The sequence below is a fragment of the Oncorhynchus masou genome, chromosome 17, assembly GCF_036934945.1.
Source record: "Oncorhynchus masou masou isolate Uvic2021 chromosome 17, UVic_Omas_1.1, whole genome shotgun sequence".
NCBI lineage: Eukaryota > Metazoa > Chordata > Actinopteri > Salmoniformes > Salmonidae > Oncorhynchus > Oncorhynchus masou.
The window spans coordinates 33,177,646-33,202,552 of record NC_088228.1 but is presented as its reverse complement, the minus strand read 5'-3'; the positions used below and the strand labels follow the sequence as shown (position 1 = coordinate 33,202,552).

Genomic DNA, 24,907 nt, shown 5'->3' with positions numbered 1-24,907 from the left:
AAGGATGTGCCGTTATCCTCGCAAAGGTGCTGGAGTATTGAAAACAGGGCTGCCAATAATTTTGTAATTAATTTTTTTGTGAAAAAAAAACGTATTACTTGTTAAAAAAAACATATCTTTCTCTGAGTAATTGTGTTAGTATATAATTTCCCATTTTTTGCATGAAATATAGCTCAGTATTTGATTTATTTATTTGATATCGTTTTTTTGCGAATCTTTATCAAGGGTGACAATAATTTGTGTGGTGACTGTGGTGCCAAATCGCCACGCTTCCACCTACAAAGGCAAAGAGCAAAAGAAGGAAAGCAAATATTGTGAAAGCTGTTATTCAAAAGGAAATCAAGTCAACCTGATTAAGATTGGGTTGCGAAATAGAGCGGGTAACAATATTTTCAAAAACAATACGTAATCCCAGAGGACACCGCTCCTTTTACTGCATTACCTAATCCCATCAACCATTGCGGGAGGCGGGAACATGGCTGGTTGTCCACGCAACGTGCATGTCATTACAAAAAGTAACGCCCATCACATCATCTCAAACCAATAGAAAGCCTTAGAAATTACATCATTGTTATTTTCAGTATAGCAGCAGCATAGAAGTGGATAAAGTTCGTCTCCACGTTGGAAGTGCTAGAAAGTACATTGTATCGAGTGACATACAGCATCTGCTTAGAAAAGAAAAGCCTTATTTCAGTTGGCAAATCGAATAAAACAATTATTAATTGAAAAGACGTATATCGATTGAGGAAGTGAATATTTTTGTTTGATACTATTCTTCTTTTATCAAGTCTCAAGAAAAGTTTCCACGTAGGACATCAAAAGTTGTCCTCCGACTTGAGTTTCGAACATTAGTCTACTTGTCCTAAAATTGTCAAAAGATTGGGGACATCGGATTGCAGTTTATCACTCCAAATTGTTTATTGCAATTTCAACAGTTGATGCTTTTATTTTTTCCCAACAACTATCTTCGAGATAAAGACCAGTCAATTGATGCCCACCAAGATGGAAGCTACATTCTATGACGAATCGGTAAATGGTCAGCAAGGCGCAGTGGGTGGATATCATGGGTTTAACCCGAATAGTATGAAGCAGAGTATGACACTGAACCTCAACGACCCTAAAATGTTTAAACCTCATCTGCGGGCGAAAGCTATCGATATACTGACGTCCCCTGATGTGGGGTTATTAAAACTGGCCTCTCCGGAATTGGAAAGGCTCATCATCCAGTCCTGCAATGGTTTGACGACTCCGACCCCAACTCAGTTCCTCTGTCCCAAGAACATCACCGACGAGCAAGAGGGTTTTGCTGAGGGTTTCGTGAGGGCGCTCGCGGAGCTTCATTATCAACAGCATATGCCTAATGGCAGTTGTGACTCTCAGACGAATGCTTCCAACGACATGGCATCCGCATCTACTGTGTTGGACAGTCCTATACCCTACAGCTGCACCGTGCGCCCCGAGCCACCGGAATACACAAACTTGGGCCTTTTCAATCGGACTGTCAGCTCTGCGTCGGCACCTACCGGCGACAGACACTCTTCCGCCAGTTACACGTCCGTCCCGTCCCAAACCCACATCGAGACCCAGCTGCCAGCCCAGCACCCACGGCTACAGCCATTCAAAGAGGAGCCCCAGACGGTGCCCGAGATGAGCGGCGATACCCCTCCGATGTCTCCTATCGACATGGAGAGCCAGGAGAGGATAAAGGCCGAGAGAAAGCGCATGAGGAACAGGGTGGCCGCGTCTAAATGCCGGAAAAGGAAGCTGGAGAGGATCTCGAGGCTGGAGGACAGGGTCAAAAACCTGAAGACGCAACACACAGAGTTGGTCTCTTCTGCCAACGTGCTCCGGGACGAACTGGCACTGCTCAAACAGAAGGTCATGGACCATGTTAACAGCGGGTGCCAACTCATATTGACGCAGCAGCTCCAGGCGTTCTGAACAGCCATAAGACATTGCGGTTTGAGTGAGACTTTTCATTATGGGACCAAACGCAGCTCATATAGGGGCGTGTTCGTCGTCTTTGCCCCCTGACAGAATGGCGACACGAAAAATAAACGTATTCGTGGAATAAATAGGCTAGTGGTGGCTACGGCCAACAAACAGTGGAAATGCCTGTTGATCGATTACGAGTTCTGACATTGTCTAGTATGTATATAGACCAAGTCTAGCACTGAGTTTTCTCACCAGCGACAAGTTGTACAATGTAACACTATAACGTTACGAGACATTGCTTTATTGACACACCTTGTGCGAGGATTGACCCAGAGGTGTTTGTGTACTAGGACTGACACAAAACTGCCTTACTTTCTTAACATTTACATTAATACCATTTTGTGAAAAGGTTCAAATAAATGTTAGACCTGAATGAATACTTTATCATAATACTATTTTTATGCCTGTCTTTTGAGCACTTCAGAAAATACAAATATACGACAAATACAATGTGGAATAAAAAGTCATGAATTGAGAATATTGTCTTTGTTATAATTATAAAGAATCGGGTTTTAAATAGCTTTTATTGGCGCAGAAAACACGTTGAATAGTTCGTTCTTGGATGAGCAGTGAATGCATTTAATGTTTGTTAACAGTAAAATGGGGACAGACTGACCATTGAGTCACTCCAGTGTAGTGTAATCGCTTGGTAGGGGACCGTGCTCCTCGACAACGATTGGACACCGTTTCGGAAATGAGCAGCAAGCAAGCCAAATATGGCAAGAGAGCTCTGGGAGCAGTTACGTTTTCTATGACGGTGGGTCAGGGTGTGCCTAAAATACTGTCTGTCTCCTGTTGTAAATGCTGGTTGGTACTAATAGTCTTACGACTGGTGTTTTAAGGAGCTGAGGTGCTATATAATAAATTAAATTAATTATCTTTCATAACGAGTTCCCATGACTGAGAAAAAAAACATTCTTCAATAGTGTCGTGTAATGTGTTCAATAGATGTGTATACGTGCTCAATAGTGTCAACTACTGCCCCCCTTCACACCTACACTGCTGCTTAAATGATTACCACTATGCTGCTATCCATTGGTTATTGATTGATATTCCCAAGTATCTATTCATACTGCTACTGGTCACTATTACTCCTGTTTACATGTACAGTGCATTTGGAAAGTAATTAAGGCCTCTGGACTTTTCCCCCACATTTTATGTTACAACCTTATACATTTTAGAATGAGTTTTTTCCCCCCTTAATCAATTTACACACAAAATCTCATAATGACAAAGCACAAACAGGTTTGTATACATTTTTTGTAAATTTATATTAAAAATAAAAACAATATAATTTACATAAGTATTCAGAAACTTTACTCAGTACTTTGTTGAAGCACCTTTGGCAGCGATTACAGCCTTGAGTCTTCTTGGGTGTGACACCACAAGCTTGGCACACCTGTATTTGGGGAGTTTCTCCCATTCTTCTTTGCAGATCCTCTCAAGCTCTCTCGGGTTGGATAGGGAGCGTCGCTGCAAAGCCAGAGATGTACAATCAGGTTCAAGTCCAGGCTCTGCCTGGGCCACTCAAGGACATTCAGAGACTTGTTCCAAAGGCACCCCTGTGTTGTCTTGGCTGTGTGCTTAGGGTCGTTGTCTTGTTGGAAGTTGAACCTTCGTCCCAGTCTGAGCGCTCTCGAACAGGTTTTTAATCAAGGATCTCTCTGTACTTAGCTCACTTCATCTTTCCCTCGACCCTGACTAGTCTCCCAGTCCCTGCCGCTGAAAAACATCCACACAGCATGATTCTGCCACCACCATGTTTCACCGTATGGATGGTGCTAGGTTTCCTCCAGATATGACGCTTGGCATTTAGGCCAAAGAGTTCAATCTTGGTTTCATCAGACCAGACCATCTTGTTTCTCATGGTCAGAGTCCATTAGGCGCCTTTTGACAAATTCCAAGCGGGCTGTCATGTGCCTTTTACTGAGGAGTGGCTTCTGCATATCCACTCTAACATGAAGACCTGATTGGTGAAGTACTGCAGAGATGGGAGAACATTCCAGAAGGACAACCATCCCCACAGAGAAACTCTGGAGCTCTGTCAGAGTGACCATTGGGTTCTTGGTCACCTCCCTGACCAAGACCCTTCTCCGATTTCTCAGTTTGGCCGGGTGGTCAGCTCTAGGAAGAGTCTTGGCGGTTCCAAATTTCTTCCATTTAAAAGTGATGAAGGCCACTGTGTTCTTGTGGATCTTTTTCTTGGTACTCTTCCCCAGATCTGAGCCTCAACACAATGCGGTCTGAGCTCTCCAGACAATTCCTTTGACTTCATGGCTTGGTTTTGCTCTGGCATGCACTGTCAACTGTGAGACCTTATACAGACAGGTGTGTGCCTTTCCAAATCATGTCCAATCAATTGAATTTACCACAAGTGGACTCCAATCAAGTTGTAGAACCATCAAGGATGATCAATGGAAACAGGATGCCCCTGATCTCAATTTCAAGTCTCATAGCTAGGGTCTGAATACTTTAAATAAAAAAGGTATGTTTTATTTTTAATACATTTGCACAAAAAAAAATCTAAAAACCTGTTTTCACTTTGTCATTATGGGGTAATGTGTGTAGACTGAGGATTTTCTAAAAAACAAAACAATTTTAGAATAAGGCTGTAACGTAACAAAATGTGGAAAAAGTCAAGGGGTCTGAATACTTTCCAAATGCACCGTATATAATACCATTAGTATATTACCATAAGTAGTTATATATATCCCTGCTACCAGTCATGTTTTAGGCCAATATACATGTAAACAGGACTATCACGCCTACACGGACACTTGCACACCACTTATGATGCTGCCATACTGTTTACTATTATTATAAGGGATTCACAGCAAAGCTATGCTGAACAAATTTGCCTTAAGAACCCATACGGTCCCTCAGGATAGATTTTCCTCCATCTTGGACATTTTGAAAAATCTTTGAAAAACTTCTCATGAACCATAAATCCAAATTATACCATCTCTTATTAACTTAGTTTTTCTCAAACTAAGGGATTGGTGACAAGATGGCGGAGTTATTGATAAATCAGGAAATCAAGATTTTACATGTCCATTTAAAACCTTTGTAAATCCACAATGGCCTATCAACTTTGTAGGGTCATCAAATACATTACCATGATGAACCATGTTAAGTTTGGCTTTGATATCTTTAAAGTTAGGAAACTATTAACAATTCACTTTGACTATGTAAGGCTAATGTTTAAAGTAATCATAAAATAATCTTCACCTGGACTGAAAGTCTGATACACTCAGAATTTGGTATTTTGAATCATCAAAACAGTCCCTAAACAGTTTGAGAAAATAACATTAATGCATTCAAAGATGGCCACTCTATACCAATAGATGCATATTAGCACATGCTAAAATGTGGAAAAACAAAAATATAATAACTTCAAAGAAATCTTCTCATGAACCATGACACCAAATGTGGAATGTTGGCCCATGCTACATCTTAACTTAGCTTGAGAAAAGCTAAAGGGATTGGTAAAAAGATGGCAGAGTTAACAAATCAAAAATCAGATTTGACGTGTCCATTTAAACCACTGTAAAGCCACTACAAAGTGGCCTTCAACTTGAAACGCATCATGGACGTCCTTAAGATGAACCTATAGATGCATGTTAGCACATATGCTAATAATACTTAAAACATATTCTCATGAACTCATGAAGTCAGATTGAGTCTATATACCAAATCTGGAGTCAATGAATTAGCCTAATGAATTTGACAATGATTAGTTGCTGCATTCAAAGTCGGCCACACTGCACCACAAGATGGCACCATATCACACCAGGGCTATAAAGAACTGAACCGATGGACATGGGCCATGAATCTTGGTAAGTAAACCTTACGTATATGTCCTTACAAGCTGTGTGAACATAAAGTCACTGCAACCTTAGATGGCTGCACCAGACCAGTTGGTGGCACTGTAGATGTCATTGGCAACAGTGGCACCATAAGATACTAGAGTAAATACTATTGGTCAAGTGGACTTTGATATTAAACAAGATCGCTGGTGTAAAAATAATAATAACTAAACAATATACACACACACACACACACACATACATATTTGTATGCATACTAATGCATGCATTGCTCTGACAAAGTACAGTGAACAAGGACCCAAGTGTACTACTCAGGCATAACTCTACAAGAGCATGTTAATATCGCAATAATAAGGCTGCAACATTTGTACACAGAGGCTTGGGAAATACAACAAATGTAACACTATTCTATCAAACAAATTAACTGACAAAATAAACCCACCAGGTCAGAAATGCACACCTCAAACGTATTAACATCACTAACGGTGCATTTAAAGGAGGGTCAGAGAGGCTATGGGAGAGATATCACTGTGTGCGCACCTGTGTAGACATGTTAGTGCCATAACAAGCTGTCCGTGACCACACCACACTGGGCCTTCATTCCTTCCTTCCTTCCTTTTCATTACAGCACAGCTCTGTGCATCTTAGGCTGGGTTTGCACTCTACCAAGCGTTCGAAAACGTTATTGACACTAGTGTAAAGTGGTGCGTGGTGAAGCGGTTGCAGAGCCTCTACGGAGTAGACCTAGTGGAGTGGAAATCCAGTCTTCGATATCATCCTCTTGCTCTGCTTCAAGGCAGGGTTTAGGGGCCATATGGATGCCTCAACACTGTGTGTTAAACTCTCCATTTGTCTCAGCCATACCCCCACAACAATCTGCCTGTCTATCCACCAGACTGTCTGTGTGTGTGTCTCAGCTGACGAGCAGACCATCGTTCCCTGCGAGGCGTTGGCGGTGCACACGGTCCTGCTCCAGTTCCTCGTGACTAGGATGCCACAGCCGGGACAGAATCCGTTCCATGTTCAGGGCATACATGGTGTGAGAGGGCATCACACCTCGGTGGACCTACGTCAAGGAAAATCATGAACAATATAGTTGTTTGAGTTGATTTTTTTCTTTCACATACAATGACACATATACCTTTTCAGCTTTCCTTTTGATTAGAGAGAAAAATGTTTGTGGAATGCGGTTGAAAAAGCAAATCAATTCAAATGTCAGAATGTTTTTTGTTATAGGTATATCATGTGACGTAAGGCAGATTGAAGCTGTGATTCTCTCACCTGTAACGCTTCCAGGAGATCAAACATGCTGATCGGAGGGAGGGGCGCAAGGAGACGGTCACCAGAACAGGCCAATAGGAGAGCAGCCTGCTGCTCAGCATCGTCTTGTAATAGCTGAGGGGGCAGGCCGGCCAGACGAGATGCACTGTGAGGTGGGCTAGAGTACGGATGAGGAGAGGGAGTCAGAACAAACAGACGAGCATGACAAGAGCCTAAAAGTAATTTATTAGTAAGGGGAAATTCTGCCTGGCCCTAAAACTGCAAAGGACCCTGCCTTTGTAAATAAAATAAAATAAGTATTTTAAAATGGACCTCTATCCAGTCTCCAAGTGGTCCTTTTTGCAGTGTGTTGTATGGGCAGCTCTCCTACCTCACCTTACTGCTACTTCATGTACCTAAAGTATAGTATGTTGTTTTGAACTAACAACCATTTAAGGTAAAACTGAAGTCTATAAAATTACTCTAAGTTGACCCTTGATGTTACATCTGAACAGAGCAGTTAAACTTTATTCTACAGTCCGCCGCTTACCATATAGTTACTCATTAAAATGGTAATAGCCTAATAATTGCATTTTTGTTTCTATGCAATTCATTGATACAAGTAGATGTGCAACCAGAGGGGGAAAAAGCTGTAATAAAAAAATATAAACTCTTGACCACCTTTACTCCTTACACAGAGACGCATTCAAAGCTCTCCCTCACCCTCCATTTGGCAAATCTGACCATAATTATATCCTCCTGATTCATTCTTACAAGCAAAAACTAAAGCAGGAAGTACCAGTGACTTGGTCAATAAGAAGGTGGTCAGATGAAGCAGATGCTAAGCTACAGGACTGTTTTGCAAGCACAGACTGGAATATGGTCCGTAATTCTTCCGATGGCATTGAGGAGCACACGTACATACATACCCCAACCAGAAGCCATGGATTACAGGAAACATCCACACTGAGCTAAAGGGAAGAGCTGCTGCTTTCAAGGAGCAGGACTCTAACCCATTAGAATATAAGAAATCCCACTATGCCCTTCAATGAACCATCAAAACAGGTAAAGCATCAATACAGGACTAAGATTGAATCGTACTACACCTCCGGCTCCGATGGCAGTGCTTGCAAACTATTAGACTACAAAGGGAACCACAGCCCAAGCTGCCCAGTGAGCCTATTTTTATTTATTTAACCTTTATTTAACTAGGCAAGTCAGTAAGAAACAAATTCTTATTTACAATGACGGCCTACCAAAAGACGAAAGGCCTCCTGTGGGATTAAAATACATTCAACATAAATATAGGACAAAACACACACATCACAACAAGAGAGACAACACAACAATACATAAAGAGAGACCTAAGACAACATAGCATGGTAGCAACACCACATGGTAGCAGCACAAAACATGGTACAAACATTATTGGGCAGTCAACAGCACAAAAGGTCAAGAAGGTGGAGACAAAAATACATCACACAAAGCAGCCACAACTGTCAGTAAGTGTCCATGATTGAGTCTTTGAATGAAGAGATTGAGAAACTTCCATATCTACTGGGTGAAATTCCAGTGTGCCATCACAGCAGCAAGATTTGTGACCTGTTGCCACGAGAAAAGGGCAACCAGTGAAGAACACACACCTATGCTTATTTATATTATCTTGTGTCCTTTACCATTTGTACATTGTTAAAACACTATATATATATATATATATATATATGACATTTGTAATGTCTTTGTTTTGAAACTTCTGTATGTGTGATGTTTACTGTTAATTTTTAATTGTTTATTTCACTTTATATATTCACTTTATATATTATCTACCTCACTTGCTTTGGCAATGTTAACACGTTTCCCATGCCAATAATAAAGCCCTTGAATTGAATTGATAAAACTGTCCAGTTTGAGTGTTTGTTGGAGCTCGTTCCATTCACTAGCTCCAGCGAACTGAAAAGAGGAGCGATCCAGGGATGTGTGCGCTTTGGGGACCTTTAACAGAATGTGACTGGCAGAACGGGAGTTGAATGTAGAGGATGAGGGCTGCAGTAAATATCTCAGACAGGGGGGGAGTGAGGCCTAAGAGGGTTTTATAAATAAGCATCAAACAGCAGGTCTTGCGATGGGTATACAGAGATGAACAGAATACAGAGTAGTACAGAGTGCAGTGATGTGTCCTATAAAAGTGCATTGGTGGCAAATCTGATTTGCCGAATGGTAAAAAACATCTCGCCGCTCGAGAGCACCCTTACCTGCCGATCTATAAATGATGTCTCCGTAATCTAGCATGGGTAGGATGGTCATCTGAATCAGGGTTAGTTTGGCAGCTTGTATGAGGTGACTACTTCAAGCTCTAAACCCTCAGAGGTAGTAATAACACCTGGGGGAAGGGCAGCATTCTTCTTACCAAATCACATGACCTTTGTATTGTAGCTGTTCAGAAGGTTAAGGGCAGAGAAAGCTTATTGGACACTAAGAAAGCTTTGTTGTAGAGCATTTAACACAACATCTGGGGAGTGGCCAGCTGAGTAGAAGACTATCATCTGCATATATACTCTCCTTCACTGCAGCCGAGGTGAGTAAAACATTTAAACGTGTTAACCCTCGCAAGGCTGCAAGCCCAGACGGCATCCCCAGCTGCGCCCTCAGAGCATGCGCAGACCAGCTGGCTGGTGTGTTTACGGACATATTCAATCAATCCCTATCCCAGTCTGCTGTTCCCACATGCTTCAAGAGGGCCACCATTATTCCTGTTCCCAAGAAAGCTAAGGTAACTGAGCTAAACGATGACCGCCCCGTAGCACTCACTTCCGTCATCATGAAGTGCTTTGAGAGACTAGTCAAGGACCATATCACCTCCACCCTACCTGACACCCGAGACCCACTCCAATTTGCTTACCGCCCAAATAGGTCCACAGACGATGCAATCTCAACCACACTGCACACTGACCTAACCCATCTGGACAAGAGGAATACCTATGTGAGAATGCTGTTCATCGACTGCAGCTCAGCATTTAACACCATAGTACCCTCCAAACTCGTCATCAAGCTCGAGACCCTGGGTCTCGAAACGCCCTGTGCCACTGGGTACTGGACTTCCTGACGGGCCTCCCCCAGGTGGTGAGGGTAGGTAACAACATCTCCACCCCGCTGATCCTCAACACTGAGGCCCCACAAGGGTGCGTTCTGAGCCCTCTCCTGTACTCCCTGTTCACCCACGACTGCAACTCAATCATCAAGTTTGCGGACGACACAACAGTGGTAGGCCTGATTACCAACAATGACGAGACGGCCTACAGGGAGGAGGTGAGGGCCCTCGGAGTGTGGTGTCAGGAAAATAACCTCACACTCAACGTCAACAAAACTAAGGAGATGATTGTGGACTTCAGGAAACAGCAGAGGGAACACCCCCCTATCCACATCGATGGAACAGTAGTGGAGAGGGTAGTAAGTTTTAAGTTCCTCGGCGTACACATCACAGACAAACTGAATTGGTCCACCCACACAGACAGCATCATGAAGAAGGCGCAGCAGCACTTCTTCAACCTCAGGAGGCTGAAGAAATTCAGCTTGTCACCAAAAGCACTCACAAACTTCTACAGATGCACAATTGAGAGCATCCTGTCGGGCTGTATCACCGCCTGGTACGGCAACTGCTCCGCCCACAACCGTAAGGCTCTCCAGAGGGTAGTGAGGTCTGCACAACGCTTCACCGGGGGCAAACTACCTGCCCTCCAGGACACCTACACCACCCGATGTCACAGGAAGGCCATAAAGATCATCAAGGACAACAACCACCCGAGCCACTGCCTGTTCACCCCGCTATCGTCCAGAAGGCGAGGTCAGTACAGGTGCATCAAAGCTGGGACCGAGAGACTGAAAAACAGCTTCTATCTCAAGGCCATCAGACTGTTAAACAGCCACCACTAACATTGAGTGGCTGCTGCCAACACACTGACTCAACTCCAGCCACTTTAAGACAGTCGTGAAGAGGGCACGACAAAGCCTATTAACCCTCAGGAGACTGAAAATATTTGGCATGGGTCCTCAGATCCTCAAAAGGGCCCACAGCTGCACCATCCTGACTGGTTGCATAACTGCCTGGTATGGCAACTGCTCGGCCTTCGACCGCAAGGCACTACAGAGGGTAGTGCGTATGGCCCAGTACGTCACTGTGGCCAAGCTTCCTGCCATCCAGTACCTCTATACCAGGCGGTGTCAGAGAAAGGCCCTAAAAATGGTCAAAGACTCCAGCCACCCTAGTCATAGACTGTTCTCTCTGCTACCGCACGGCAAGCTGTACCGGAGCACCAAGTCTAGGTCCAAAAGGCTTCTTAAAAGCTTCTACCCCCAAGCCATAAGACTGCTGGAAAAAATAATCAAGGGCTACGCAGGGTCTTCTTTTACACTGCTGCTACGCTCTGTTTATTATCTATGAATAGTCACTTTAACTCTACCTACATGTAAATATTACCTCCACTAACCGGTGCCCCTGCACATTGACTCTGTACCGGTACCCCATGTATATCACCTAGCTATTATTATTTTACTGCTGCTATTTAATTATTGGTTACTTTTTATTTTCAATGTTTTACCTAAAAATGTTTTCTTAAAAACTACTTAAAGCATTGTTGGTTAAGCAGGGCGGCAGGTAGCCTAGTGGTTAGAGCGTTGGGCCAGTAACCAAAAGGTTGCTGTATCAAATCCCCGAACTGAAAAGTTAAATCTGTCGTTCTGCCCATGAAGGCAGTTAACCCACTGTTCCCCGGTAGGCCATTATTGTAAATAAGAATTTGTTCTTAACTGACTTGCCTAGATAAATAAAGGTGAATAAAAATGTAAGGGCTTGTAAGTAAGCATTTTACTGTAAGGTCTACCTACACCGGTTGTATTTGGCGCATGTGATAAATAACACTTGATTTGATACTTTGTTGAACATTTTTCTAGTTGATTTAAGGCAGCTGAACGCTGCAGAAAGACAATTAACCTCATTACCAATCTGTGACAATGTGGTAGGCTGCCAGGCTGTTCTTCAAGTAGGGCTGGGGGGTGACATCACTGCCGAAGGCGTAGGGGAAGTGTCCATCACGCACTCGGTAGGCCTTCCTCCTGGACACCACAGCAGTCAGCATGTCCTTCAGTTGGTTCTGTGGTAGTGGAGGGAACGACAGGTGAGTGAAGTGTGTGTATGGGGAGGGGGGGGGGGGCCTGAGTGGACTGATACAACTTGCTGTTGGAAGGGGTACAAAGCCTGTCTCAAAGTATAAAGTAACCTGTGCTGTATGAGAAACATGAAGTCTTACAGCCCTTCTAATATCTTGTACTAGTATCCCATAAAAAACACACACTCGACACATACCTCCACTGCGTGGACCATGGTGCTGACGGCGTCCTCCGTGACGTTGTCCAGGCCCAGCTCAAAAGCGGTGACCATCATGCGGGCCTCCAGCTGGCCCCGGGTGGGCAGCAACAGGGTGTGGGCACTAAGTCTCAGCTCCTCTTCCTCACTCCCAACCTCCCGCGGGCTGAAGGCCTGGGCCGCACTCAGAGGGTTCTGGGGCTGGAAGCGATGCTGGACACGCAACGGGTCACACGCACGGAATTATACTTCACCAACAGGAGAGGTCTGAAGTTTATAAACCATGTATTACTGCCACCTCCCATTATGCATTATTGAAGGACAACAACTCACATCAAATTTCTGTCTGAAGGAGAACTTCTTATTTCCTTTGGCAGGCTTGCCAGGCTTGGAGGCTGAGCTACCTGCCCACTGCAAAGATCCAGCACCCTCTGGAAAAGGGAATGGGTTGCAGTCAGGTTTGTGGTCAACATACAGATGTGTGGTATCCATCGATAGTGATATACTCGATGGAAACCCTACCTGGTGTGGAGACGATTATCTGACAACGTGTGAGAATGGCCAGGAGAAAGTCATTGTGGACATGAACTGAGAGAGAGAAAGAAAAATAAGTAGAGTTTGATTGTAATTCATTCTTTTTTTTGCACTGAGCAGACTAGCTCTGGTCCATACGCTTGTATCAGCTCGTAGTGCAAATCGGATACATGTGCATGGCTAGCGGCTGTAAACAAAGTGCTCTCATTTCATATTTTGGAGAACGGACAACTGAAGAATTCAGTGAAAAGTTAAATCAGAACTCTAGTAACATCTTAACTTTGGTGAGTAATGAAAGTATATTGAAGCCAGTCGCAAAAAAAAAAAAAAAATTTTGATGGGGGGATGAATGGAAAGATGCAAGTCGCTGGCATGGACCAGAGCTTGGTTTAAAAACCTTGATGGCTGATGCTATGTATTGGTCAGTGAGAGATTTTGAAGCCCCAGGTCACCCATTTTGTCACTGCTCAGAAGAAGCAGTCCTCCATAGGTATTTCGATTAAAATGGACAAAATTACATGTCATTATAGGTTTTGGGGGCAGTAATATTAGAATTTTCCAAAAATTATACTTAAAGTTTTTATATATTTTTTCAATTTTATTTTTAGCTCACATAATATAAAAGTGTGCATTAATTAAGGTGCGTCTGTAATATAATAAATAAGGCAAAAATACATTTAGACATTAATAAATGCATTTTTAAAGCTTCCAAAATATTTTTTACAACAGTGAGGGAGTGCCTAGATGGAGGTGGGGAGCTTCAAAACAGGCCTTTCCCGAAATGCACCTTGGCCTTACCAACCCTGACCCAGTTTAAGATGGAAGTTTACTTAAACTTAGGTTGGAGTCATTAACTTCTTGGTGAACGGGGGGGCAGTATTGAGTAGCTTGGATGAATAAGGTGCCCAGCGTAAACTGCCTGTTTCTCAGCCATAAAAGCTAGAATATGCATATAATTAGTATATTTGGATTTTAAAAACTCTGAAGTTTCTAAAACTGTTTGAATGATGTCTGTGAGTATAACAGAACACATATGACATGTTTCTACGGACTATAACGGAACTTTTTGGACTTTTCGTCCGACCTTTCTGCTGGACTTGCACGCGCGTTGCGAGTTTGGATTTGTTTTCCAAGCAAGCTAACAAAAGGAGGTGTTTGGACATAAATAATATACTTTATTGAACAAATCAAACATTTATTGTGTAACTGGGATTCCTGGGAGTGCATTCTGATGAAGATCAAAGGTAAGTGAATATTTATAATGCTATTTCTGACTAATGTTGACTCCACAACATGGAGGATATCTTTATGGCTTGTTTGGGCTCCGAACTCAGATTATTGCAAGGTATGCTTTTCCCGTGTTTTTTTCTTAAATCTGTCGCAGTGGTTACATTAAGGAGAGGGACAGTAGCGTCCCACCCCACCAACAGCCAGTGAAAGTGCAGGGCGCCAAATTCAAAACAATCTCATAATTAAAATTCCTCAAGTATTTTACGCCATTTTAAAGATACTGTGGCTGGATTAACGAGAATTGTGTCTGATTTCAAAAAGGCTTTACAGCGAAAGCACCACAAACAATTATGTTAGGTCACCACCAAGTCACAGAAAAACAGCCATTTTTCCAGCCAAATAGAGGAGTCACAAAAAGCAGAAATATAGATAAAAGTAATCACTAAAATGTGATTATCTTCATCAGATGACACTCATAGGACTTCATGTTACAAAATACATGTATGTTTTGTTCGGTAAAGTTCATATTTATATCCAAAAATCTGAGTTTACATTGGCACGTTATGTTCAGTAGTTCCAAAACATCCGGTGATTTTGCAGAGAGCCACATCAATTTACAGAAATTCTCATAATAAACATTGATAAAAGATACAAGTGTTATACATGGAATTTTAGATCCACTTCTCCTTAATGCAACCGCTGTGTCAGATTTCAAAAATCTTCACGGAAAAAGCACACCATGCAATAATCAATAGTACGGCGCTCAGATGACAAAAAAGCATCAAACAAGGTTCTAAAGACTTGACATCTAGTGGAAGCCTTAGGAAGTGCAATATGACCCCATAGACACTGTATTCGATAGGGCAAGAGTTAAACCTACAAACCTCAGATTTCCCACTTCCTGGTTGGATTTTTTCTCAGGTTTTTGCCTGCCATATGAGTTCTGTTATACTCACAGACATCATTCAAACAGTTTTAGTAACTTCGTGCAGTTTATCAAAATCTACTAATTATATGCAGATTCTAGCTTTTATGGCTGAGTAGCAGGCAGTTTAATTTGGGCACGCTTTTCATCCAAAATTCCCAATGCTGCCCCCTACCCTAGAGAAGTTAAACAATTTAAAGGCAAATTTGTGGAGTGTTTGAAAAACAAGTTTTAATGACTACAACCTAAGTGTATGTAAACGTCTGACTTCCAACTGTATATATATACCCGTTCCAAACAGACCCGAGGACAACCTGTATAGAAATAGTCAGATCCAGACTTGGTCCTATCCGAGTGAGGGAGCTGAGTTACTTTATTAACCGGAGGTGATAAAGTGCGAGAAGAGACAGTCTAGCAGGTGGGGCAGGGCAGTACTGTGAGTAACACAGGGAGGAAGGAACCAACAAGCTACACACTCCAGAAAAGCATCTCTCTGTGCGTGTGTGTGTGTGTGTGTGTGTGTAGCCCCTTCCGGAAAAGTCTTAATTACACATACCCGAGACAATCATATCAAATCTGACCCAGACCCGAGACACTATTTATAATTCTGGATCCAGACCCGCTCAGGTCCCAGTTTGGGTCTCAGGCAATGTTACCTCTAACCTGCAGGCTTGCAGCTCCCGGGAATGCCCCCAGAAGATATATCAGCCCACATCGAGAAGCACAACATTGAACTTCACTCATTTTTACTAACACTATGAACATTTCCCTTTACTATGGGAATTGCGATCGAATCAATGCAATGTTAGCCACTTTCAATGCAACATACCAAAACAAAGTATGCAAGAGATTTTGTTTTAGGCAGAACGCATCAGAGTAGGGTTATATTGCATTGATAGGCCTGAGACCCGAGTTAGGCATAACCAATCAGAGCTGCAGTAGGCTTATATGCATGTTCACAGTAAACACTCGCTGGAAGTCACACAGCATTTAGTAAATGTTCAAGTTTGCACTAAGCAGATCTGAAATTTTCTCAGTGCATACATTTCTGTATGAAGACCTCTAGTCGAACCCACAGAAACAGTCAGAATGTTGAATAATTTCTCCACTAACCGTTGTCTTGTGCCAAAAGGCGACGAGCCTCGATGTCAAACTCTTCCTTGCTTATCTTGTGTTTGAACCACAGTTTCAAGTTCGCCCAGTAACTATAAGAGATGCAATTGAGGAAATTAACATTCATGACAACGTTAGCTAAACATTCAGTAAAGTTAACGTAAAAGCGTGCGCATACTAGGTTCGATTTGCTCCTGGCAGAACTTGGCTTGGCAAAGTGAACGTCTGTGCCTCGCATACCCTCTTAAAAAGACCTTCACTTGAGAAATTGCAATATTACGGTTCGTCCCTCATGACAACGTAGCAACATAGCCAGTATACACTTCCTCAAAAGAGTCAGAATGAATATAAGATTAATTCATAAATTGTCATTCATTTTGACGTTTTTGCAGGAGAGGCCTTAGTCGAGCCATATTACATCTAACTGAGATGTTCGTTGCAGCATTTCTGAAGTAATAAACTAGTCATCTCTCGTTGAACAACAACACGTAGTTCCCACTCCTACAAGCGGGAGTAGACCGAACTTCGACTTGGGAGAGTATTCGAACACGCCTGGTGTTCAAATTGATTACGTTCGTTGCGGAACAAGAGTTGAGTGGAGATGAACAGACTCAGTTCAGTCAGTCCAGTTTTGTCAGTCATCCTGATGAGTCGTTCCCAGCTTGCTAGTTTATGCTTGTGGCTAGAAACTTATCTGCTGAAGGTTGGTCTTGGGACTGTTCAGAATTATTCCATTTTAATCTGATTCATTTTTATTTTTTCTACCTTTTACACTTGTAACTTTATACGTCATACCTGTATACAGGTTGAACATTGCCAATTTTGACACTCATAAACTCCTAAATTGGAATGCAGTGGCTGTACAGTAACATGCTATACTTGACTTCTGAGCTCAGGGTCTCCGCTTCACAGTTCTGTATGGGTTTTGACCGACAGACGTTCTGAACTTGAGCACGGAGTGCCACAAGAAGTTGACCCAATCCCTCCTGCGAATTGGGACTTTTGAAAATGTTTTGTTTTCTGAGTGAAGGAAATGCTGTAAATAACGAGGACACCAGTGAGGCCAAAATTGCACTGAACATCTCCATATCACAAAACTCATGTAATATACTGTGTCAACGTTTATGATCACTATGTTTTATGTAATTACAAGATGACATGGCATTATACACTGGGTTGTCCTGAACAGAATGAGCCTGTTTGTTGTATTGTAAAGAGCATTTGCTCTGGACCACGCATCAGAACGCACTCATGACTCCATTCCATGCGCACCAAAAGTACGATCTGCTTTTCTGAATTGCCTTGTGAAAGCGTAACACTGTAAAATCGTATTTTATAATTTAGCTAGTCATGTTGTCACATTATACCCACCTGACCCAGATTGCGATTTATAATGGATTGCGTAAACAGTAGAACAAAAACGCCACAAAACGAACTGTTCAGGGTGGATGCGGACGCCTTTAGTCGCACAATTTTACATCTACCTAAGATGTTTGGTGCAGTATTTCTCAAGTGGAAAAATGTGCATAAAAACTAGTCAACTGTCGTCGAATGACAAACACCTAATTGAAAAATCCCTACTGTTGACCAATCAGTGACGAAGGGGCGTAGACTTTGAATACCGAACTTCGACTTGCCTCAAGAAAAAGTGTGTGTGCTAAAAAAACCCTGCGAACGCCCAACGTTTTTTTTTTTAATATATGCGGGAATCGTGTACTCCCGAGTCGATATTCACGTAATAAAAGGGAATTCCCATCGACCACAAGTTGCTGTTTCGAGCACCGGGTCGTCGTTTGATATTACTACTTTTTCCATAACGACAATACAAGTTTGACGTTGGGCGAAAAAAATAATGTTCATAATGTACCTATGACAATTGTCTACAGACATGTCGATAACCAGACTTTAGACTTGCTTTCAATGAGAATAACAAAGTCATTACACATACTTTTTAAAAGTAGTTTTGAACGATAAATTGGCTAAAACAAGCAGACAAGAAAATTGCATTTGTAAAAAGAGCCAATGGGGTAACCATAGGTTGTTTTACCCACAGGCGGGCGCGGTCGCGATGTTATACCTATGGGTGTGTTGGTAAATCCACTCTGGAGTGCCGAACTGCCTTCTGGGCGTTCGTAAATTGAGAGCATTGTCAGATTGCCCGTTAGTAAATTCAGAGGTCCACTGGACGCTCTGGCCGAGGAGTAGAGTTGATCCGAGCAGTCAAGCCGTTTTGAGCTCCCGAATGGCACAGTGGTCTGGGGCACTGCATCTCAGTGCAAGAGGCGAAACTACAGTCCCTGGTTCGAATCCAGGCTGTTTCACATCCGGCAGTGATTGGGAGTCCCATAGGGCAGCGCACAATTAGCCCAGCGTCATTCATTGTAAATAAGAATTTGTTCTTAACTGACTTGCCTAGTTAAATAAAGGTTAAATGTACAAAATTATAATAATTTAAAAGCACCCAAGCAAAATGGCTAAATAAAGTTAGCTAGTTTGCTAGTTACTTCCAGACACAAATAAGAGAACACCTCACTGACCATTTCACTCAGCCTAACGGAGCTGGTTAAGCTGCTTTTCATGGCAACAATTTTAATAACTTTTTTTGCCGAAATGTACAGTCATATTAAACGGGTGTTGCGCGTTCGGAAATGCATCAGTTACTCTTCACTCTAGCACACTCAGGCAAGAAGCTCAAAAATCGAGCAGATAGCCAGCGCGAATTTACGAACGCACCGATAATACCGACTGGGAAACAAGCTACCGGCTTTAGCTAGCTAGATAATACATAGCCGTTAGCAGAGAGCTAGTTTTAGCTATCCATTTGTGGCCGATTAAAACAACTTTCGAAATAGGAAAGTTAAAAAGAAAAGTGTAAGGACAACATCAAACCAACCAATAGTTGCTTACTTACTGTTTAACATTATCACCAATTGCGTCAGTTAAATGTTTCTTGGCAATTTCAAGCTCAGTAGCATGGGCTGCCATAACGACGTCTATACAAGTGTTGGACGAAATCATTCCGCGCCTGGGCTGCATCTTCTTTTTTCTGTTATCGTAAGTGTGTGCATCAGCAAAAGGTGTAATAGCGCCACCTATGAACTTGGAATATAGGAAAACACACACACACACACTTCTGCAATTACAATTTCCTGCCAGCAGAGAGCACACATGCCTCATGAGACAGTGCTGTGTATTATTATCAGTGCATTCGGAAAGTCAGACCCATTGACCTTTTCCACATTCTGTTAGCTTACCTTAGTTTTTTCCCCTCATCAATCGACACACAATACCCTACAAAGCAAAAACAGGTTTTTAGACATTTTAGCAAATGTGTTAGTAATCAAAATTATTAAATCAAATGTATTAAGAAACACCTTTGGCAACGATTACAGCCTCAACTCTTGATGGGTGTGACGCTACAAGCTTGGCACACCTGTATTTGGGAAGGTTCTCCCATTCTTCTCTGCAGATCCTCTCAAGCTCTGTCAGGTTGGATGGGGAGCGTCGCTGCACAGCTATTTTTTATTTAACCTTTATTTAACTAGGTAAGTCCGTTAAGATCAAATTCTTATTTACAATAACGGCCTAGGAACAGTGGGTTAACTGCCTTGTTCAGGCAGTACTTATGTAAATGTGATTTTTCAGTCCATTTTTTTGATAAATGAGCAAACATTTGTACTGTGCCTAGAGAAAGTATTCACCCCACTTGGCATTTTTCCTATTTTGTGGCCTTACAACCTGGGATTCAAATATACTTTTGGGAGATTTATATCATTTGATTTACACAACATGCTTTGAAGATGCAAAATATCTTTTATTGTGAAACAAACAAGAAATAATACACACAAAAAAAAAAAACAGAAAACTGAGTGTGCATAACTATTCCCCTCCAAAGTCAATACTTTGTAGAGCCACCTTTTGCAGCAATAACAGCTACAAGTCCCTTGGGATATGTCGCTGTAAGCTTGGCACATCTAGCCACTGGGGTTTTTGTCCATTCATCAAGGCAAAACTGCTCCTGCTCCTTCAGGTTGGATGGGTTCCTGATGGTGTACAGCAATCTTTAAGTCATACCACAGATTCTCAATTGGATTGAGGTCTGGGCTTTGACTAGGCCATTCCAAGACATTTAAATGTTCCCCTTAAACCACCCAAGTGTTGCTTTAACAGTATGCATCGGGTCATTGTCCTGCTGGAAGGTGAACCTCCGTCCCAATCTCAAATCTCTGGAAGACTGAAACAGGTTTCCCTCAAGAAGTTCCCTGTATTTAGCACCCTCCATCATTCCTTCAATTCTGACCAGTTTCCCAATACCTGCCTATGAAAAATGATGGTGGATGGTGTTCTCGGGGTGAATCTGGGTCAGGTGGGGTTTCCTTGAAGGCCAAAAAGCTCAATTTTAGTCTCATCTGACCAGAGTACCTTCTTCCATATGTTTGGGGAGTCTCCCACATGCCTTTTGGTGAACACCAAACGTGTTTGCTTATTTCTTCTTTCAGCAATGATTTCTTTATGGCCACTCTTCCGTAAAGCCCAACTCTGTGGAGTGTATGGCTTAAAGTGGTCCTATGAACAGATACTCCAATCTCCGCTGTGGAGTTTTGAAGCTCCTTCAGGGTTATCTTTGGTCTCTTTGTTGCCTCTGATTAATGCCCTCCTTGTCTGGAGTTTTGGTGGGCGGCCCTCTCTTGGCAGGTTTGTTGTGGTGCATTATTCTTTCAATTTTTTTAATAATGGGTTTAATGGTGCTCCGTGGGATGATCAAAGTTTCTGATATGTTTTTGTAACCCAACCCTGATCTGTACTTCTCCACAACTTTATCCCTAACCTGTTTGGCGATCTCCATGGTCTTCATGGTGCCGCTTGCTTGGTGGTCCCCTTGCTTAGCGATGTTGTAGACTTCGGGGCCTTTCAGAACAGGTGTTATATACTGAGATCATGTGACAAATAGATTGCACACAGGTGGACTTTATTTAATTAATTATGTGACTTCTGAAGGTAATTGGTTTCACCAGATCTTATTTAGGGGCTTCATAGCAAAGAGGGTGAATACATATGCACCTGGGAGAACATAGGCCCACCCACTTGGGAGCTAGGCCCACCCACTGGGGAGTTAGGCCCAGACAATCAGAATGAGTTTTTCCCCACAAAAGGGTTTTATTACAGACAGAAATACTCCTCAGTTTTATCAGTTCTCCGGGTGCCTGGTCTCAGACAATCCCGCAGGTGAAGAAGCCGGATGAGGAGGTCCTGGGCTGGTGTGGTTACACGTGGTCTGTAGATGTGAGGCCGGTTAGACATACTGCCAAATTCTCTAAAATAACGTTGGAGGCAGCTTATGGTAGAGAAATGAACATTAAATTCTCTGGCAGCAGCTTTGGTAGACATTCCGGCAGTCAGCATGCCAATTGCATGCTCCTTCAAAACTTGAGACATCTGTGGCATTGTGTTATGTGACAAAACTGCATATTTAAGAGTGGATTTTAGTGCCCCCAGCACAAGGTGCACCTGTGTAATGATCATGCTGTTTAATCAGCTTCTTGATATTCCACACCTGTCTGTGGATGCATTATTTTGGAAACTGAGAAATGCTCACTAACAGAGACGTAAACAAATTTGTGCACAACATTTGAGAGGAATAAACTTTTTGTGTGTATGGAACATTTCTAGGATCTTTTATTTCAGCTAATGAAACATGGAACCAACACTTTACATGTTGTGTTTATATTTTTGTTCCGTATATATATTTATACTGTGGACTCCGACAATGCTAGTCCTAATATTTCTATATTTCTTAATTCCATTCTTTTACTTTCAGATTCATGTGTATTGTTGTGTATTGTTAGATATTACTGCACTGTTGGAGCTAGGAACTCAAGCATTTCGCTACATCCGCAATAACATCTGCTAAATATGTGTATGCGAACAATACAATTTGATTTGATTTAGTCAGCTATCTAATCTTGTAGTAAGCATGGTTGAATTACTGAATGGGCTGGGGCCCATTGATCATCAGTTATCAAATAAAAAACTATAAACGTTTGCCTCCACCCTATGGCAAAATGTGTAGTACTGCAGGAAAATAGCTGTAAAACTGCAAATTTTTCTCTCCACCCATGGCAAAATTTGCAGAATTGCATGAAATGTGTTATAAAATTGCTAAATCTTCTCTCTAGCCTGTGGCAAAACGTGTAGAATTGCAGCAAACTTAATTTAAAATGGCAACATTTTCTCTATACAACAAGGGGGGGCTGCTAAAATGTTTTGCTTGCAAGCCACATGATGAGTTCTGTTTTTTTGTGGGCCCCCATCCCCATCAAAGTTGCCCATTCCTGATTTAGCTTTACACGACTCCCAATAAACATAGCATATAGGCACAAATAAAACAATGAGCCAGATGTTTCATCGGATCTATTAATCTAAAGCATCCGGATGGCATTTCCACTCACCACCAGCTATGGTGATGAGAGGAAGCCCAGTGGCCGGCAGTGGGAGAAGATGGAGTGATATGGAATTTGGCATACATTCTACACATTTTCTCATCAAACATTTGATCTCAATACAGTTTTCTGTTCCCAAAACTATAATTTGTTACAGAGTGGACTAAGTTTGGTAGACTCAACCCTTTGCCAAAGGAAAAAAAAATGGCTTTGTTTAGGAGGAGTGCAAGGGTGAATTGAGTTATTGCCCACGCACTTCACAGAGTAGGTGTTCCCTAACGGAAATATGTAAATACATGCTAAAACACCGCAAATATGACCTCGCTAGCTGGTGCTTGGCACTGCCCACCTCCTTGCTTGTTCTGCCCACTATGATTAATTTGCTCCCATTGGAAACGACAGACTGGTCTATCATGGGTTATAGAAATCTTTGATGTTGGTCAAATAAAATAAAATAAAATGTTATTTGTCACATGCTCAGAATACAACAGCTGAAGATCTTACCTTGAAATGCTTACTTACAAGCCCTTAACCAACAATGCAGTTCAAGAAATAGAGTTAAGAAAATATTTACCAAATAATCGAAAGTAAAAAAAAAAATTGAAAAATAATAACACAATAAAATAACAATAACAAGGCTATATACAGGGGGTACAAGTACCGAGTGGATGTGCGGGGTACAGGTTAGTTGAGGTAATTTGTACATGAAGGTAGGGGTAAAGTGACTATGCATAGATAATAAAAAGCGAGTAGCAGCAGTGTAAAAACAAAGGGGGGAGGGTCAATGTAAGTAGTCCGGGTGACCATTTGATTAATTGTTAATTGTCCAGCAGTCTTATGGCATGGGGGTAGCAGCTGTTAAGGATCCTATTTTGGACCTAGACTTGGTGCTCCGGTACTGCTTGCAGTGCGTTAGCAGAGAGAACAGTCTATGACTTGGGTGACTGGAGTCTTTGACAATTTTTTGGGCCTTCCTCTGACACCGCCTAGTGTATAGGTCCTGGATGGCAGGATGCTTGGCTCCGGTGATGTGCAAAATGTCTGGACCTAGGTATAAGTTGTCATTAGTCACAGATCTAGGATCAGTAAATCTGACTTTATTTTAGTGTGGGACAATTTCCTCATTCTCTATTGATTGGTTGTTATTGGGTTAAATATGACATTTTGTGATTGAATATATGCAATATGATACGATATATTGTCAAAAATAATATATATATTTTTTTCTCCCATCACTATTGTTGTGTTGTTGTCTTGCAGCACATACTCTCCCAGTGTCTGGGGCAATTTCCTTTTTCTCTATTGATTGGTTGTTATTGGTTTAAATATGACACTTTGTTATTCAATATACAGTATGCCTATCAAATATACAGTTTTTCAATCCAGTGTATAGATGTACAAGTTGCCTTGGGGAGAGACCATCTTTTCACCACAAGCATTAAGAAAATCTCGAGACAACAAGACATGATAATACCCATTCTTGCACTCATCAAAGAACACTAAGGCTCTTGTTTGATGTTTCATGGAAATTAAAATCACTTCTAATGATGTACAACTTTGGCAATCAATAATTTTCGTGTGGCTGATCCATACTAGTATAGACTGGAGGAAAATAATCTATAAAAAAGCTAAATTAAATTAAAATGTACATTAGGAGCACTGGCCTACAGTGTCCAAATCCAACAAAGCAACATAATTATTAATAGGGCAAGAATAACAATTATTGGCTATAAAACCTTTGTCTTTATTGAAGGCTATGACTCTTAATGATAAAATAAATGTGTGTGTGTGTGTGATGTGCAACAGGTTACTTAAAGAGTGTTGAGGGGTAGAGAACGTATTCATTTAAATGTAAATCAATTCCAGACAAGGAATGCTACATGCTTTGTGTTTTCTTCACTCTCATATGAACTTTTTCTCCAAAGTTAGGAGTTACCTATTTTTACATACAAACAACCACCTTTGAAACACAATGAAACACCCAAGCACGCACGCACACACACACACACACACACACACACACACACACACACACACACCAGTCAAGAAAGTTTAAGAAAGTCCCCTATCCCAGTATTTTCCAAGTAGTATCCTTCTCCCACACTCACAAGTATTTCCTCATTTGGGTTTTATGTCCAAAACATTTTGCCTAAAGCCAACTTTGTTTGCTGAGACCACATATTGTGTCCATAATCAAATAAACACAGCTGCCAATAGCTCTGAG

The 24,907-nt window shown here is 41.9% G+C and overlaps 2 protein-coding genes across 4 annotated transcripts; one reads left to right on the top strand and one right to left on the bottom strand.

Moving 5' to 3' along the window:
- Positions 1-589: 589 nt before the first annotated feature.
- On the top strand, positions 590-2,473 carry LOC135558891 (transcription factor Jun-like). The gene has a single exon (XM_064993094.1). It carries the CDS (start codon positions 991-993, stop codon positions 1,939-1,941), a length of 951 nt encoding a protein of 316 aa, XP_064849166.1. The 5' UTR covers positions 590-990; the 3' UTR covers positions 1,942-2,473.
- A 1,990-nt stretch (positions 2,474-4,463) lies between these two features.
- LOC135558890 (transcriptional adapter 1-like) lies at positions 4,464-19,255 on the bottom strand. Of its 3 annotated transcripts, XM_064993090.1 has the most exons (8): positions 19,155-19,255; positions 16,244-16,335; positions 12,964-13,029; positions 12,775-12,872; positions 12,442-12,654; positions 12,078-12,229; positions 7,104-7,260; positions 4,464-6,888 (listed from the first exon to the last, which is right to left on the bottom strand). In XM_064993090.1, exons 1-8 carry the CDS (start codon positions 19,226-19,228, stop codon positions 6,736-6,738), a joined length of 1,005 nt encoding a protein of 334 aa, XP_064849162.1. In that variant the 5' UTR covers positions 19,229-19,255; the 3' UTR covers positions 4,464-6,735. The 3 variants fall into 3 exon arrangements, with proteins under 3 accessions (XP_064849162.1, XP_064849163.1, XP_064849165.1); XM_064993091.1 differs by lacking the exon at positions 12,964-13,029; XM_064993093.1 differs by lacking the exon at positions 16,244-16,335 and having other exon boundaries at positions 19,155-19,246.
- Between the last annotated feature and the right edge of the window lie 5,652 nt (positions 19,256-24,907).